This window comes from Anthonomus grandis, chromosome 5 (assembly GCF_022605725.1).
Source record: "Anthonomus grandis grandis chromosome 5, icAntGran1.3, whole genome shotgun sequence".
Lineage (NCBI taxonomy): Eukaryota > Metazoa > Arthropoda > Insecta > Coleoptera > Curculionidae > Anthonomus > Anthonomus grandis.
Window position 1 is genome coordinate 37,543,523 of NC_065550.1, and position 19,714 is coordinate 37,563,236.

General features: G+C 32.7%; 1 protein-coding gene across 4 annotated transcripts in view; it reads left to right on the forward strand.

The window, feature by feature from the left end:
- The window catches only part of LOC126736105 (protein 4.1 homolog), a 51,077-nt gene extending 36,176 nt beyond the window's left edge, over window positions 1–14,901 (forward strand). For 3 of the 4 annotated variants that reach the window (XM_050440319.1, XM_050440318.1, XM_050440320.1), the window contains 5 exons: window positions 322–546; window positions 3,546–3,653; window positions 7,109–7,324; window positions 8,121–8,337; window positions 13,615–14,901. In XM_050440319.1, the coding sequence (XP_050296276.1) occupies window positions 322–546; window positions 3,546–3,653; window positions 7,109–7,324; window positions 8,121–8,306 (735 nt within the window). In that variant the 3' untranslated portion in view covers window positions 8,307–8,337; window positions 13,615–14,901. The remainder of the gene's footprint in view (window positions 1–321; window positions 547–3,545; window positions 3,654–7,108; window positions 7,325–8,120; window positions 8,338–13,614) is intronic. The other variant, XM_050440321.1, reaches the window with a different exon arrangement.
- Window positions 14,902–19,714: the final 4,813 nt, after the last annotated feature.

The following is a 19,714-nucleotide window of genomic DNA, read 5'->3' on the forward strand; positions in this document are numbered from 1 at the left end:
CTCAAATTAATTTATTAAAATGAGAAAAAAATATCCTGTACCTTAAAAGAAACTTGAAAATTGAAAAAAATTAACTCAAACTTAAAAAAAGTATCTGAAACTGTCAAACTTAAAAGTCAAAAAGCACAATTAAACCACCACTCAGGCGCAAAAAAATGCCATATTGTACCAAAAAAAGAAAAACACAATCACTCCCTATATGTATGCATGTATACTTTTTGTTACTTTATAATTTATTTTATTTATTTTTTTTTTTGTTCCCTCTTCTCCTTCTCCCACCCCATCCGATTTCACATGGGCACACCACGACACCGTATACAGGCGGACACACTGTTGCCAGACGACGTACAGTCACCGTACGTGACCGCCAGGGCGGTTACCACAAGAACGGCAACCACGCACGAGGACTTGGGTACCAATGCGAAAACGCAACAACTCGAAGAGAAAACGGTCGCACACTCGATGACCAGTAGCGCCACCAGACAAGAACAACGAACGGTTACTCAGGAGGTTAAGACCACTAGCACAGTGGTGGGAGGCGATCAGGTTAATTTTTTTTTCGTTGTTTTTTTACTAAAAAAAAAAGCTCATTTGTTTTCATCAAAATGGACCTACGAGGGTGCACACACCTTAGCTGGAATATTCCAGCTAGTTTTCTGAATATCTTTGATTTTGAAGTGAGTTCTCAACTTGAAATCACTACTCAAAAGGCTTAATTTTTCAAAAACTTTTAGTAAAATTAGTTTCAACTATTAGTAGTAGGGGATATTGCAGTAAAATTTTCGTTACTGATATGAATTGTTAATAACTAGTCGATTCTTACGTAGTCTTATGCTAAATAACACACTTGACAGGATACATGTTGAACCGAAGCAGTGTAATTAATTATTAAATAATAAAAAATTGGTTGTACCAGGATACATCGCATACCGCGATAAAATTTCATGAACATGAACGTAAAAGACACCACGAATCTGGGTAAAAATTCGATTACTTGAATCTCTACCGCATCTCACCTCTCTAATATGCCTCGAATTATCTTGAAATGTTACTTTTCGTATGTAATTGGACTAATTAAAGACGTGAACCATGAATTCATTGCGATCGTCAATGATTCCTGGCTCTCAGATGAGTTTTCATGCCTAAAAGGGGGTAAAAGTGGATTATTTGAGTTTCTACCGCATCTCACCTCTCAAATATGCCTCGAATCATCTCGAAATGTTACTTTTCGTATGTAATTGGACTAATGAAGACGTGAACCATGAATTCATTGCGATCGTTAACGATTCCTGGCTCTCAGATGAGTTTTCATGCCTAAAAGGGGGTAAAACTGGATTATTTGAGTTTCTACCGCATCTCACCTCTCTAATATGCCTCGAATCATCTTGAAATGTTACTTTTCGTATGTAATTGGACTAATTAAAGACGTGAACCATGAATTTATTGCGATCGTCAACGATTCCTGGGTCTCAGATGGGTTTTCATGCCAAAAAGGGGGTAAAAAGTCGATTATTTGAGTTTCAACCGCATCTCACCTCTCAAATATGCCTCGAATCATCTTGAAATGTTACTTTTCGTATGTAATTGGACTAATTAAAGACGTGAACCATGAATTTATTGCGATCGTCAACGATTCCTGGGTCTCAGATGGGTTTTCATGCCAAAAAGGGGGTAAAAAGTCGATTATTTGAGTTTCAACCGCATCTCACCTCTCAAATATGCCTCGAATCATCTTGAAATGTTACTTTTCGTATGTAATTGGACTAATTAAAGACGTGAACCATGAATTTATTGCGATCGTCAACGATTCCTGGGTCTCAAATGGGTTTTCATGCCAAAAAGGGGGTAAAAAGTCGATTATTTGAGTTTCAACCGCATCTCACCTCTCTAATATGCCTCGAATCATCTTGAAATGCTACTTTTCGTATGTAATTGGACTAATTAAAGACGTGAACCATGAATTCATTGCGATCGTCAATGATTCCTGGCTCTCAGATGAGTTTTCATGCCTAAAAGGGGGTAAAAAGTGGATTATTTGAGTTTCAACCGCATCTCACCTCTCTAATATGCCTCGAATCATCTTGAAATGCTACTTTTCGTTTGTAATTGGACTAATTAAAGACGTGAACCATGAATTCATTGCGATCGTCAATGATTCCTGGCTCTCAGATGAGTTTTCATGCCAAAAAGGGGGTAAAAAGTGGATTATTTGAGTTTTAACCGCATCTCACCTCTCTAATACGCCTCGAATCATCTTGAAATGTTACTTTTCGTATGTAATTGGACTAATTAAAGACGTGAACCATGAATTTATTGCGATCGTCAACGATTCCTGGGTCTCAGATGAGTTTTCATGCCAAAAAGGGGGTAAAAAGTCGATTATTTGATTTTCTAGCGCATCTCACCTCTATAGTATGCCTTGGACCTACGATTTTCCTAACATAGAGTCAACTTTATGCAATTCGCACAGGTTTAATCAGTGCCGATACCTTTTTTTCGTGATTTCAGAGCTACAAGTCCAATCTGCAGATTTGAAGAACAATTTTATGAAAATTTCTCCCAATCATTCGCTAAGAATCAAAGAAACGATTTTTTGAAACGAATAAATCTTCAGACTGCCAACGAAATCAATCAGACGTGGCTACAAAAGACCCTAAATGGCGAATGGAATCATTTCGAGATCTTTGATGGACGGAATGACACATCTATAAATTAAAGCCGACGAAGTATTACAGTCATTATAAGTCGAAAACGATTCGAACAGAATTTTAATTAAAGTAAAATGCTTCAATTAATATTAACAAATAGATCACATCGAATAAATTTATGTCAAAGTGGAAGAAATCATATTTATGCGATATAGGGAGTTGGAATTGTACCAGTCATCTGTCCGCCCTTGTTTTTCGATAAGGGAAGCGTGCTCTACGCAGTTGCTGATAAAACCGTGGCAAGTTTTTCACTAGTTTTGTTTAACACTGCAAAGTCGCTAAAAAGTGTCAAAAAATAACGATTCCCCAAAGTCTCACAACGGTATGCGACGTAGCAAGGTTTCGTTTAAATGCACTTTTTTAAGAAATGACTTATCGAGGCTTTTGGCTGTGTTAAAACTGGTAAGTCGCCAGATTCGCATTCGTGATGTCTTTTACTTTCATGTTCATGTAATTTTATCGCGGTACGCGATCTATCCTGGTACAACCAATTTTCAATTATTCAGTAAATAGTCACGCTGCCTCGGTCAACTTTTAACTTGGACAGTTTGCTATTTAGCATAAGAATGTTCATTTAAGAAAACTCTTCTGAATATCGTCCTTTTAGTTTTATTAATAAATTCCCAGATTTTTTTTTTTTTTTGCGTATCAGACTTTAAAGTGAGGGCTCACCTGGAAGATCATAATATACATTCTCCTTGAACACTAAGGCTTAATATTTCAAAAACTTTTAATCAAATTAGTTTGAACTATGTCTTATAACAATCTCATCCTATTAAATGTAATCTTTTGTTTGGCGTCCTTATCTAACCCGGCATGGCTTTCGTTTTAAAACAGTTGGGCAGACGAGACAGCTATAGTTCGACTAGCTCAGGTGACTCGGGGACTCCCATAGATCCACCGGACGATCCCGCGCATCCCTATTATCAAAGCGAACTGTACAGGGTGAGTATTTTACAGGAAGATGGCCATTTATACATAGGTTTTACAGGGCTCCTCTTTTGTCTTATCCTTAACACATCAGCTATGTTAAATAATATGTACTAGAACGACAGTTGATAGATCGAAGAGACGTTGCCATATTTTCTGAATTACTTTATTATATTATGTTAGAATCAGGTTAAATTAAAGGCAGGATATAATACGAAAACACACCGTTTCAATCTGTATTAACAGGAAATTTACATTAACTCTTATGAACCGTATTTATGACTCGTGGTGACCTCCCTAAATTCCGCTGAAGCTATCAAAACACTACTTAGACTTGAATATGTCTTGTCTCACATCCTTATAATATTATATTAGTCCAGATTAGTCTCATTCGATTCAGAGGGTCAAAAACATTAAAAGACCGTTGGAGAATTGAGTTTATTTCTTTACTTCCTTCCGTACTAACAAATATATTATGGCATTATCCTGATGTGACGCTAACAGTATGCAGGACAGCAAATACAAAAAAGGTTATTATTTGTTGAGCAACATCTCGACCTTTTATTGGACCTTCTTCAGGCTAAAAATTTAAACTATTATGGTACATGTTTTCCTTCTGGACACTTTATTATCATTACATAATGACATAAGAAAAAAATGATTCACATGTAAGGCAATGGAAAATAGTGTTATTAAAAAAACATCCTTAAAATTCCGAAATATGAAAATATTGAACTAGATGAAAAAATCTTTTATTATAATGATGCAAGCATGTTATGATTATTGCTATAAAAGACCCTATTTTAATTAAACTTGTGTCTCGATTACCTGGACTAACATTAATTTGTTTATTAATGACAATTAAATGCATCGAAAATTTTATTTTCGATGCATTTAAGGCAATACAAACCGCCTGTCGCATTTTTCGTTTTAAATATCTTAACAATTTTTGGACTTATGCCCCTGACAATTAAAAAACATTATGGTCCATAAAGGTGTCGATAACTTGGAATAAGGAGGTAAAGGTTTTTCTTCAAAGCAAAGTTTTACTATCCTTTGGAATATTTTCATGACATAATCGGAATATCCGTAAAAGGGTCTCAGTAACGGAAAGTGCGTTCTTTTCCCAATAATTTGATGTATGAACGAGTCTGGTATCTCAAGAACTTACTGAATTAGAGACAGTTTTGTAATCCAAGGTCCAAAAGCCACCGAATTTGAGGTTATGAACTGCCATATCAAAATTTTCGATTTATTGGAGCAGATTTTTGAGCATAACTTGGGAACTGTTACACTAATATAGAGGAATTCCCGAGGATGGTTTTGATGGTAAATACATATTTCTGTATGGATAATTTGGGTTCTGAAATTACGGATTTTTTTTTTTTAAATCACTCACTTTGGGAATATTTTCATGAAATAAAGGTCTCATCAACAGAAAGGGCATTCTTTTCCCAGCAATTCGATATAAGTCCAATTCTTGTACCTCAAGAACTTACTGAGTTAGAGGCAGTTTTGTCGTCCAAGAGCTACCTAATTTAGCTATGAAATGTAAAGTGCCATGTCAAAATTTTAAATTTATTGGGTCGCATTTTTTGAGCATAACTTGGGAACTAATTGAAATATTTGAATAATTTTTGGTAGTGACATAGAGGAGTTTCTGAGGATGGATTTGATGGTAAAAACACACCTCTATATGGAAAATCAGCAGGCAGCTTTAGTTAAGGCTCTTTTTAAAGCACGTTTTCATTCATCTTGAGAATATTTTCATGAAATATTCAGAATATGCCTGAAAAAGTTCTAGGGCGTTTTTTTTTCCAATAATTTCATATATGAACAACTTTTGTATATCATAAACACACTGAGTTAGACGCAATTTTGTCAACCATCGTCTAAACTTAAGAAGACGTTTTATAACTTAAATTGAAGTTAAAACCTTTAAAATATCTTAATAACTTTCGAAATTATGAAGCAAAATATTTGCCCATATTAGTTAAGAAACATTCAGGTCCGTATATATGTGTCTCAAAAACTTAAGAATAAGTTAAGAAATTCCCAACTTAGGAAGACGTTTAAATTTTAAACAATAACAATTTTATTCCACAAATCCAAGCAGTTGAACCATAGATTTTAAAAAAATTCTAACTCCATTAATAGATCTATAGATTTCTTATAGTGTCAGGCATTTCAATTAAGATTATGATTCGATTGCTTGAACTACTTAATAAATGACCTTTAAGTTAAAATTATTTTATAATTTCAGGCAGTTGAGCCATAATTTTTTAAAGATTATAAGCACTTTAATCGAAATGCAACCTCAGTTACCTAGAATAATTAATTAATTTTAATAAAACTGCATATTTTCTTGTATCTAATGAAAATAAACTAAAATGAAGTAAAATAATCTAGGATAACATACCTTCCAAATATTACTTAAAAACTGCATAGAAATGCCACACGAACATTAGAATCAAAAAAAAATAAAACAAAATAAACATATATGAGTTTAGAGGCTGTTTAAGATATTGTGGTACATTAAATTTAACTACACAGCTCCATGAATATCACAGTCGAAATAATTTAGTGATTTGCTCTGATTTAAAATAAAGATTTAAAGAATTTCTACTTATTATCAATAAAATGACAAATCTTGGTACATAGTTGTTATACCCTCGCTCCTAAAAACCTAATTTTATTATCAAAAAACTTTTGCTTTTTAGAATTTAAAAATGTTTCCAAAAAACGAAAAACAGTTAATTTATTACAAATTCTTGCCTTGTCGATCTCCTCCCCGACTGTCAAACGTGACAGTCGACAGATCGGTGTGCCATGATCACATTTCCTCGAATTTCAATAATTCGACGTTGACGTTTTTTCGCACAAACTTATCAATGCATTGTTGCTATCAATTATTAAAAAAAAAAATTACACTTGTTTTTTTTCTTGGATTGCTCGGAAGAATCTCCTTGTTTCCTTTGTCTAACTCCTTATCCACGACTTTCAAGGATAACAGTTGAACGTAAATTTTTTGACAAATAAATACAATACCGCCTTAAAATTCCCTAAATGTGGGAAATGTTTAGACACTGATAATTTTTACAGCCAATGTATGTTACAAAAATCATTATGCGGTATTTTCACGTTTACTAAACTCGATTGGCAACACCCGAATAACTTCGATAATAAATCCGGTGTTGCCATTATGTTTATTTAATCAAACTAAGAAACTCCGACCAAGTTATTTACAGTACGGTGAGTACCATCTTGACCTTGATGCATTGCGATTGTTTATTTAATAGTTATTACCTGCGAGAATGTTTTAATGCATTTTTATGATAAATAGTTTTAAGGCATGTGCGCGCTTGATCACTTTTATAGCAGAATGTGTGTGTAAAGCATGAATTTAGCGTACAAATATACAACCAATTCTCGACCCCCATACATCAGTTTCATATCGATAAACATTCCAGGATGATCTGCCCGGTGGTATAGTCAAAACCGAATCTGTGATGTACAGCGGCGATCCAGAAGAAGTTTTCCGCACGTCAACGACGAACGTACCAATCGTAGCGACGGAGGCGAGAAAGGTGCAACTGACCTCGGAAGACGGCAGCTACACGAAAACCGGCGAAATCGTCAGCACGCAAACGATTAGTTCGAAAACCAGGACCGTAGAAACGATTACGGTAAATCAAATTTTAAAATTTATAAAACGATTAATTACTTAGAACATTGAAAGGCTAGAAGTAGAATGTTTGCTTGCAACATCTCTGACGCAACGATGCCAATTTCTTATGTAGAAATTGCAAAAAAAAACTTTGTCACTTGATTTAACAGAAACAAAACAATATGGATATATATAATATCTTTTTTATTTGAAAATGACTCATGCCTGTCATTTTGAATTTGAATGTCGTTTGTTTTGGGTTCATTTTGAACGGTAGCTTCCGCAATTGTTTTATTATTTTTTTTTAAATTTGTAGGGTCATTATTTATTTTATTTTTAAAGTATTCATGTTTAGTTTTCATAATCAACCTATCCAGAGTATTTCTATAATTTTTATATAAAGTTTCATAGTGTGGATCGTATCTCAAAAGTAGTTTCTTTTTCATTGAGTCCCTTGTTTTTATCGAGTTTATTATGCCATTCGTTAATCGTTATCCATAGTTTTAGTTTTTTATTTTCTTTAAAAGTAATTACTTTCTGTTCGGTAGAATTTTTATAATATTTTGATACAATCTCAGAAAACTTACGTGCCGCCATCTCTACGTCCGCAATATCGGATACACTTCGCCAATCTACTCGCTTAATTAAATTTTCAAAAATATGTAAATAATGTTTTCAGTAGTTCTTGTGACAGTTTTAGGGTTAAAGTTCACACGTTCTTGCCCCTCGTGCACACGTTGAACTCAAAGTTGGTGTTTATTCTAGTCTTTCAACATTCTAAGATTAGTTATTCTTTAAAAACCATTTCATTTTAGTATAAAACCGAACGGGATGGTGTGGTGGAGACTCGAGTGGAGCAAAAGATCACCATCCAATCCGACGGCGATCCGATCGATCACGACAGGGCGTTAGCCGAGGCGATTCAAGAGGCCACCGCCATGAATCCCGACATGACCGTCGAGAAGATTGAGATTCAACAGCAGGCCGCCCAGCAACAGTAGAACGGATTTTTTCCTTTAAATCGCTTTAAAGGTAAACAAGGGTTCATTTGAGACAACATTGATGAGGTTCACTAGGAGACGAAACGTTGCAATCTTATACCACGTGATCGTCTTTTAGCATATAATGTTGAAAAAGAAGTTGCCTACCTTACCTGCGTGTATTTTGCGGTTTATAGGCAACCAGTGTTGCTTGCCCATTTAAAATACCCTGATGATAATTTATTTCATGTCAACTTTCATCCTAGATTTCGTATTATATGAATACGCATGCATACAAGACTCGTATTATATAAATGTTTCAGAAACGTAGATACATTCGTTCTGTCATTGAACAGATCTTAATCTGTAGATTATTAGAGGCTCTCGGACCTTTATAGAAAAAATTGCTTCTAACTCGAACGATTTTTGACTAGCAAGCAATGTTAATATGTGAAATTGTTTGGGCTTGCTTTATCCTAAACCTTTTTAGGAATATTCCAATTATTTCGTGAAAATATCCTCAAAAAAAGTAAAAGTTTCATCAGAGACTGAGCAAAAAATTCCTTCAATCAAAAGTAGCGGTAACTACCAAAATATTTAGCTTAGAAACGTGGTTTGATCCTCTTCAATATTCTGAAAAAATCATGAAAATATTCTTGAGCGATTCTCAAATTATACTCAAAAACGTTCACTAGTGAAGAAAAATCCCGATATCCTATAGCCTCAAATTTAATGACTTCTGGACCTTGAAGGACAAAATCGTCTCTAACTCAAAGAGTTTTCAAGATATAAAGAACGTTTATATATAAAATTATAGGCAATAAACTCTCTTTCGTGGACTAAAAACCTTTTAAAAATATTTTGAAGTATTTCGTGAAAATATCGTTAATGAAAGTTGAAATTTGCTAACGAAATTAGCAAAAAAACGCCTCTAATTGAAACTACTTTAAGTACCAAAATCCTTAGCTTAAAAACATGTTTTTCGCTTCGAATCGATCCCCAAAGATTCCTCTTTAATACTTAAAAAAAAAAACACAGTAGACACTCAATACCGTGAACTCAAAAAAACAAAGGCTGTTCACATTATCGATTTATTCTGGTTAACGAAGGTTACACTTTATGTGTACTAAACATTTAGAATTACCAAAAGTAACAGAAACAAAACGTAACATAAAGTTCATATTCTTACTTAAAAATATTATTTACTGTAAAGAAAAAAAGATACAACAAATTTCAAACTTTAAGAAATTAGTTTTTCTTAAAGAAGTCTGAAATTTTTGTTTGTTTTTTAGGTTGTTTTACTTTTAACATCACAGCTTTCTCTCTTAATTTTTTTAAGACTACAAGGTCATTTATGTCAATTTCATTTTCCTTTGCTGCCCACAGAATCTCTATATTAAAGGCATTAATTGCCCTATCTAATGAAATTTTATTTGAGGGTTCCTGCTCAACCTCATTTAATACTTCTGCCTCATCCGATTGACATTCTTCAATGTCGTCGTCTGCAAAATTATTATTGTCACACTGATTCCACTCTACAATGTCAGAATCTTCAAAAAAATTGTAATCCAAATTAAGACTTAATATTCAAATATAAAATAACAAAATTTACCTGAGGTGTCAATGTATGTAAAAGACCAAGGGATTCAGATATGGGTTTCTGAACAGTGCTGTCCCATTGGTGTTTTAGGAGAGAAAGAGGTACATTTTCATCATCACTGTCGACATCATGTGTAGAGGGCACCACATTTAAAAAGTTTTTCCAACATTTTTTGATAACTTGAGAATCAAGATGATTCCAAGCGGACATTAAATTGATCACTGCATCTTTTATTGTCAGGTTTTTTAGGGCATCAATGACATTCGTATTGTTGGCCACTATGGATGATAGAAGACCTTTTCTGTAGTACAATTTTGTTAGCCTAATAACATTTTGATCCATAGGCTGTATGAGTGGTGTGGCAGGTACATGGTTATAATTTGTCCATCTTCACTTTTTAATTCTTCTTCGGTTGGATGCGATGGTGCATTATCCAGAAGAAGTAGAGCTTTCAATGGCAGACCTTTATTTTTTAAGAACCTCTTAACCTTCAAAAAAATTAATATGGTTGTACTAATCATAAAACAAAACTATAGATAAGGAAAACTTACCTGTGGTACAAACGGATAATGAAACCATTTTTAAAAAATTACGGCAGTCATCCAAGCTGATTTAGAATGTTCATAGTCAATAGGACACTCGAATTTTTAAACGATCTTGGTTTTGCCGCTTTACCAATCACCAATGGTTTAATTTTATGGAGCCCAGTAGCATTAGTGCAACCCAAAAATGTTATTCTTTGTTTCTCCAATTTTCTACCAGGAGCTGTTTTTTCAGTTGACAAGACAAATGTTTTTTCTGGTAATAATTTTCAGTAAAATCCTGTCTCATCAGCATTGTAAACTTGATCCAATGAGATTCCAAGCTCTGCTATTTTATTTTTTAGGGCCATTTTAAATGGGTCTACAAGCTCTGGTTGAGATGACAGTTTTTTCCCAGACATTTTTAAAAAACGAATTCCAAATCTTGTAACCATCCCTCACTAGCGGTAAATGATTTATCCCTTTCATTGAGCTGTGAATAAATGGATTTTGCTTTTTCTTTAATCATGTCGCCACTTACCATTAAATGTTTATTCCGTTGGTCAATAAACCACTTGTACAGTCTTTTTTCCATTCTTGGAAACTGAGAACCCTTTAGGGTTTGTCTTTTACCTGGTCCAACATACGTGTTTCTAACAGCACTAGAAATCAGTTCCTTTTTCTTTTTTATTTTGCATACTTTTTCGCTAAATATGTATCGTATCGCTGTATCGCTAAACACCTTGTCTATTATTTAAGTCTTGAATTACAAGAGATTTTTTATAGAGGGTTAAACACTTTGGTTTTTTAAGCGACATTTTGTTTAATTTATAAACGATCTAACACCAACACAATTTAAGTCACACTAATAAAAATCACTAAACTTTAAAACCACACTAACAGACAACGTAAACAAACGATAACAACCTGCCTTGCTTAACACATAATAGATTCACGGCGCCTATCGATTCGAAGAACGCCAAAAACAGCATATCGGGGAAGCACCGGCTGCTTCGCCTACGTTACTGGCGAACTATCAATCCAATTACATTTGTTTCCGTTATGCGGGGTTTCCGCTATCCGATATTCACACTATCGAGTGTCTACTGTATGAATATATTTTCATTGGTGCCTAAGTTCTAACCAGAAATATTCACTATTGAATAAAATCCCTGATATTGACCATTCTTAACTTTCATCGCTCCTGGACCGATGGTTAAAGGACAAAATTCTCTAACTCAAAAAGTTCTTGAGGTACATAAAACATTCATATATGAAATTGTTCGAAGTGAAACACTCTTTCATTAAATAAAACTCTTTTAAGAATGTGCCTACTACTTCAGAAAAATATCCTTAAGAATATAAAAAAATTACTGAGAAGAATAGCCCCAACCAAAAGTGCCCTTACTCTTGAAATCCTTAAGCTACAATGATAATTTTACCCTTAAATTTAACACCAAGGATTCCTCTTTAACACTCTAAAAAAATGATTGAAATATTTTCACTGGTTTCCAAGTTATATCCAAAAAAGTCCACTATTGAATAAAAATCTTGATACCCTAAAACCTCAAATTTGTCAAAGTTGAAAAGTGCATATATTTGTAACTAACAAAATAATGTTGTGTACAAAGCCTTATCTCTTAATTCTTCATTTCTAAGTTAGTCAATACACAATGCACATTCATTATTCTTTTATTTTTAAGTTGCATATAAAATAATAGAGGGTAAACTTCAGTTAAAGCAATGTAGGGTATATAAAGATTTAATCAAGTAACATACAAAAAACATTTGAGCAAAACTACAAAAAAAAAACAATATACATGCGTTCAAACCTATTAACTAATTGAGAACTTCGTTAAAATATTCGTGCAAGGAATAATATGATTTTGTTAATAATAATTTCTTTAGTGTTTTTAGAAATTTCCTTGCACAGTATTGTTTTCTTAATGAGAGGGGAAGATGATTAAATAGTTTTTTTCTATTGTAAATTCTAAACTTTTTCACTTGCTCAGGCCTCGGTATAGAGAGAGATAGCAAAAAAATTTGTCTTGTCTTGGAACTTGAAAGAACTCGTCCATTAAGAGACCTACGTAACTAGAAAAAAACATGAAAACTCTAAGTCTCAGTCTCAAAATCTTTTTATGTATTAATCAGGTAACATGTTTCGCTAATCAGACCTTATAGCTAGATGACCTGCTAAGTATGCAAAAAATTTTGCATACTGATGATGCTTTATTAGCGAAACATGTTACCTGATTAATACTTACAAACATTTTGTGACTGAGACTTAGAGTTTTAATTTTTTTCTTTTATTGGCACTGCTTTAATTACCAAAATCTTTAGCCTAAAAGCATGTTTTTACCTTCAAATTCATCCTCCGGGATTCCTCTTTAATAATATAAAAAAATCATGAAAATATTTCCAGCGGTTCCTAAGTTGTACTCAAAAATGTCTACTATTAAATAAAAATCATGAAACCCTGAAATCTGAAATTTAGTGTCTTCTGGGCCATAAAGGATAAAATTGTTTTTAATTCGAGAAAATTTTTGAGGTACAAAAAACGTTCATATATAAAATTATTGGCAATGAAACACCTTTTTCTTTTTAAGAATATTCCAATTATTTCATGAAAATATCCTTAATAGTATTGAAAATTTGCAGAAAAGTTGCTCCAAAAAAAACTGCCCTGTCTTTCTAAATCTTTAACCTAGAATGATGTTTTTAGCCTTAAATCCATCATAAGGGATTCCTCGTCAATACCCTAAAAAAATCATGAAAATATTTTCAGTGGTTCCCAAATTATAACTAGTGAATAAAAATCCTCATATTCCTATAACCTCCAAACTTGGTGGCTCTTGGACCTTAAAAGACAAAATTGCATCAAAGTGAAAAAATTTTTGACTTTTAAAATTGTTGATAATAAAACACCCTTTCCTGTCCTCTACGAATATTTCAATTACTTTATGAAACTATCCTCAAGAAACGTGAAGCTTTGATACCTAAAAAATTAGACTTCCAAAACCACGTTTCTACCTTAAAAATTCATCCCCAGAAAAAGGTTCTTTCACAGATCCCTTTGGGTGGTGGTACTTTATCAGTATGCATATGCAAGTGTTTCTGCCTAATGGCTTCATTAAAGTATTCCTGATGAAACCAATAAGCAGAAACCGGTTTGACTCTTGACTAAATCCTCCTCTTTTTCTTGCAGATAACCCGACGTTGGCCAGAGATATTCGCAGCTTTTGTATATTATTATAAATTTTTTTCATATTTAGTTTAAGTTACCGTGAGTCGATTTACGAGATCTCACTATAATTCACACACACACACACATACGTTCTTATATTATGCAGCTTTCGGTGTATGGTATGCGCTATATAAAGGCAACATAATTTATATAGCGTATATTCCGTAGGATTATTTTCTTAAGGTGCTTAACGGAATCTCACATCATTTTCAAAATTTAATTGATTCGCCGCAAACTAACTACATTCCATACGAAACTTCTTTCTACTTAAATATAATATGATTTTCATTCTTGTTTTTCGGGACCTCCCTCTCTCCCAACCCCAGTTGTATGTATGTAAGATTATATAAGAATTATTTATTAATGAAAAATATAAGGTGTGCCGGTGTTATAAATAGAGTTTATGACTATAATACAGTGTGTACCATATGAATTTTGAAAGATAGTTAAGTGGGAGGTTGTTTGCCTGGTGCATTCGCCATTAAATGTAGAGGACGCTTTCACCATAATATAATAAGAAATACGTAATCAGTTCGTTTTTAGAAACATTGGAAGTTGATCACAGGACCACAAACTTATAAACAAATAACTAATAATTTAGCAAAAAAATGAAGAAGGCGCCAGAAAAGAGCATCTCATTTTTTTATTACCTTTACCCTTTACCTCTTTTATTTTATACTATTTCAGTAGCACATTGAGTAAATAATGGTGAATTCGCCAGAAAAACTATAAACTTAAATAAAAAATAGATTACAAGGTTTTTCTGACTATTTATCTGGGACACACTCCGTATATGTTTGACATAATTGAAAACCCATGACATATATTAATTATTATATCGTACTAGGTCCTGTTTTGTTTGTTTCTTTTTCAGTCCCGTCTTTTGCAATTTTCGTAGCTTGTGTACTAATATTTTAGATTTTAGTCTTTTTTATATATAAATTATATACGAGCATTTTCACGGTATTATATTATTATTATATAAAGATTTTTTTATTTTATTTTAATTAAGTCCCGCCGTTTTTTCCCCTCGCTGAAAGTAATTTATGTATATTTACAATAACTTTGTAAATAATTTAACAAAAAAAAAAGCGAGTTAATAAGAGATGGCGGGACGTTGTGCTTTTTTTTACATTTACGCCTAGCCTTATATATTTCTATATTATTAAATTTATATTAATTAGCACTGTTTCCTTCTTATACAGATTTGTTTTTAAAAAGTTTTATTTAATAAACGTATGTTTGAAATCTAGTGGTTTTATTCGTTTGTACCATATAGGGTAACCTAAAGAGATATTTAAAATTTAATCATAAGCCCCCATATATTAGTTTTCTTAGACATTCACCATTATATACAATTAATTGTACAAAAGTTTCATAACCCATGAACTAGGCTATGTAAAATTTTAAAAATTTGTACAAATATTGAAATACGGGGGCAATGAAAAGATTCTCCAGGAGCTCCTTAAAAAGGTCAACTTTATTATGTCTGATGTAGCGGCTTTAAAATCAGCTCAGTCGGGATTTACGGACTCAGGACGACGGAAAATAGACGATTTCACAGTCCAAATGGAAAAAGTAAATATTCTATCTAGGACTGTGGGGAATATGCAGCACGAATTGATCGAAGTGCGTAAGAAGTGTATGTCTTTCAGGTCCCAAATTGAATTAATGCAGCAAGATAGTCGTAAATATAATGCTGAATTATGTGGCATCCTCGAGAAGAAACAGGAAAACTTCCTCACTCTCGTAAAGGAGTTAGGTTCTTTCATTAGGAGTAACATTCAAGATGACAATATCGTGTCATGTCATAGGGTTGCCAGATATGCTAAAGGTACAAATAGTTCAACCCAACCCAAAAACATAGTGGTCAAATTCTCATCCGTAGCTAAAAGAAACGAATTTATTAATGCCGCTAAATTGAAAAGAAATCACGGGTTAAAGGCAACAGACTTAGGATTTGAACATGGCCCAAAAATATTTGTTAACGAACACCTTTCACCCTACTATAAGAAATGAAAGTTTTCATAAAGAGGGACGAGAATAGCAAAGCCATTAATATTATTAATGAGCACACTCTGTCTTCCGTGCTAGCATCACTATAAACCATATCTTCTAATTAGTACTTTTGTAATTTCTTGTGGCAACTTACAATTTTTTTTTTTAATGACTTCGTCTTAACAATTTTTTATTTACTACCAAAACACCAGAGGCCTTAGGACAAAGACAGTAGACTTTTATCAGTCTGCCTGCACCTGTCGTAATCTATAGACGGTGCTTTTACCTATATACTAGAACAAGGTATTGAGTATCGAAGTATCAAGCAAGTGCGTGGCGACTGAAGACAACGCCGAGTAAATATAAATAGGTATTATTGATTAGTTATTGTTGGGCCGATCGGCAGCGGTTTATTTCATTTTATTAACAATATTACCATATTTTACTTATAAAATATATTTGGTACGCACAAGCAGCCACCGGTGACATGGAAAATTGGGATTTAAGTAAGTATTCGAGAAACGAGTAGTTGGGGTCGAAGGATTCGATTATTTCGAATCTTCGCATGTATCAGATATTAAAGTATCGAGTAGAGACTATCCGCACATCTCTATTCTCTAGTATGTGAAGTTTATTAGGGATTTAGGTGTGACGTTGGATTCCAGACTGCTCTTCGACGTTCATATAGAAAACATTATTCAGAAAGCTCTAAAAAAAATCTAGGTTTTATATCTCGAATTATAAAGGGTTTTAGTAATCAATCATCTTTAATATTATTATATAATGCATTCGTTAAACCTACTATAGAATATGCGACAGTGGCTTGGAATCCGATGCATCACAAATAAAATTGACCAAATTGAAAGAGTTTAACGCAAGTTTGTAAATATGATAAATTTTCGCTTTAATAGACAAAGACATTTTTTTACTTACTATGATAACTTAAAATTTTATGGTAGAATGAAGCCCTTAGAGAGTCGTAGAAACAATTTTGATTTAATATTGATTTATAAAATTCGATCGATCTTTAGCATCTCAAGATATTCTTCAAACTATTTGTCTAACTCTCCATTGTTCAGATGCGCCCGTAGTTTAAATAATTTTCAAGAAACTAATTTGAATAATGATATATTATTTTTCTCCAGTATGGCTTCATTTAAGCGATACTTAAAAAATTCTACCTAATTTCGCAAAGAACGATAAATATTGTGCTTTTTTCCCTATTGTCATTATTCATATGTATATATGCTTCTTTATTGTTTATAAGAGATACTGTTAAATAAGTTAGTTAGGTTTATACTGCTTGATGTATTTGTTAGGTTTGGTGAAAATGTAATGTTTGGCAAAGCGCTTACTTGTATTTAAATTCATAAGATACTTTGTGCTTTCCTGTTATTGGATCGCTTAGTCTATCTGTAGGAGAGCCTTGTACTTAAATAAATAAAATGTTCCAGGGACAATTTAAGTGGACACCTATTCCTGCGTTTTATAAAATTTATACAAAATATCGAGAAAAATAAATAAAATGAAAAAAGATTTCTATAAAATGTTTATAACCCAAGAGCTTGACAATGTACTACTTTGAAATTTTATACAAATACTCTCTTGACAATTTTTTACTAAACACCTATTTCAAGATTTTTCAAATTATGTACAAAACATAAAAAAAATTGTACAATTTTTTTTTTAAATATAAAAAAATTTACCAAATGGTCAATCACCACATACTTGAGTAGGTACAATTTTGAAAATATATACAAATATTCCCTGGACAATTTAATTGAACCACTATTTCTGCGTCTTACGAAATATGCAAATAATGCTGAAAAAAACGTCTTCAAAAAAATAATAATAAAAAAAAAATTGTACCCAAAGTTCATAGCTCACAAGCTTGGCATTGTACAATTTTGAAAATTTGTACAAATTTTCTCTGGGCAATTTAACTGGACACCTATTTCTATGTTTTGCGAAACATGTACAAGAAGTTGACTAAGTGAGTAAAATAACTTGACTAGGTAAAACTTTCTACATTTTTTACGAATATTCTCTAGACAATTTGACTAAATAACTACTTAAACATTATTCATAACAAATACAAGGAAAAACATAATTTTTAGAAAGCAATTTTACAAAACGTTCATAACTTAAAAAGTTGACTAGGTAAAACTTTAAAATTTTGTACAACTATTCTCTGGACAACGTAACTGGACACCTACTTCAACGCTTTTAAAAATACAGTGAGGGACAAATGTATTGGCACATATTGATTTTTATTAAAATTCGTATCTGTCCTCTTAAGCTACTAGACCTATTACATTTAAATATTTTCTAATTTAAAGTGTATACCCAAGAGCATTCGTTTCTTAATATTTAATACAAATTTATTAAATAAGGGCTTTACAAAAGAACCCATATTAAAATTCTATCAAAAATCCCATGGACAAAAGGATTGGAACACATGTTTACAAAGTGTTTAAAAATAGGTGCCTTGTATGTGAGAATTTTGAAGCAGTTTTTTTACATTCTTTAACAGAATATTTATATGAAGTAAAATATTTCTTTAGGTTTAGCGCTTATTTTAAGTGCGTACGTTGTAAATATGGGTCGCAAAGGCCAAGAAACGACGGAATCCGAGCGAAAAATAATTGTACAGCAACGAAAAGAGGGTAAATCATATTCAGCGATTGCCCAAATTGTGAAGAAAAGTCGATTTACTGTGGCGTAGTGTCTTAAAAAGGTTTGAAACTGCAGAAAATTTCAAAAATAAGCCTAGAACGTCCGCCAAAGTTAACGGAGAGACAAGAAAGAAAAATTGTGAATAAAATTAAGCGAAACCCTCGAACTAGCGCTTCTGAAATTGCGGCTATATTGACAGAAGAAGATCAGCATCAACGTGAGCTCAAAAACAGGACGAAGAGTTCTTCATAGGGCTGGATATAGTGCCAGAGTAGCTCGGAATAAACCATTTATTAATAAGGTTAACCAAAAAAAGCATCTTGAATTTGCGAATGCACACTTTCATCAAGATAATATATTTTGGGACAAAGTAATATTCTCTGATGAAAGTAAATTCGACATTTTTCATTCAGATGGGAAAGTGACTGTGTGGAGGAAGCCCAATTGTGAACTAGATGCACAAAATCTGCATAAGACTGTGAAACATGGTGGTGGTAGTGTACTAGTGTGGGGCTGTATGTCATCGGGAGGGGTCGAAAATCTGGTTTTTATAGATGGTATTATGGACAAAAATCTATATTTAAATATTCTAAAAAAAAACCTTAAGAGCTAGTGCGGAAAAACTTAATTTGGCAAATGATTAATACTTTCAACAGGACAACGATCCGAAACATACAGCCTATATAGTCAAGCAGTGGATTGCGTTTAATGTCCCTCATACTTTAAATCACAGCATAAAGAAACTTTATGCTGTGCTTTAAATACACCTCCTCAATCCTCAATCTCCAGATGTCAACCCGATCGAAAATCTTTGGAGTGAGCTAGGAAAACGAATAAGGAAACACCATATTTCCTTAAACGTGTTTTGCTGCAAGAATGGAATAGTTTTGAGCCTTCCTATACGCAAAAGCTGGTCCATTCAATGAAATGGAGGCTCACTCATATTATAAAAAGAAAAGGAGGTCCTACAAAATATTTGAACTGGGATTAAATTTTATTTTTATTTGGTGTGTCAATAGTTATGTCCATTTTAAATAGAATGTAATTTTTATTTTTTTGTTATGCTCTCGTTATGCTTAAGGAAATCTGTTTCATTTTTCATTATTATTATTGTACTAAATCTTTTATATGTTTTTAGTTAGATAGGTAGTTATTATTGAGTTACATAAATATAGTAAACATTAATAAATTACTTTATAAAATTATGGTGTGCCAATACTTTTGTACCTCTTTGTATGTTGAGAAAAGAAATAAATTTTTTTTTAAATGTACAAATAGGTCATAAATCAAAAACTTCAGTTGGTACAATTGTGAAATTTTGTACAAACATTCCCGGCATAATTTAACTAGACATCTATTTCGATTTTACAAAATTTGTACAAATATT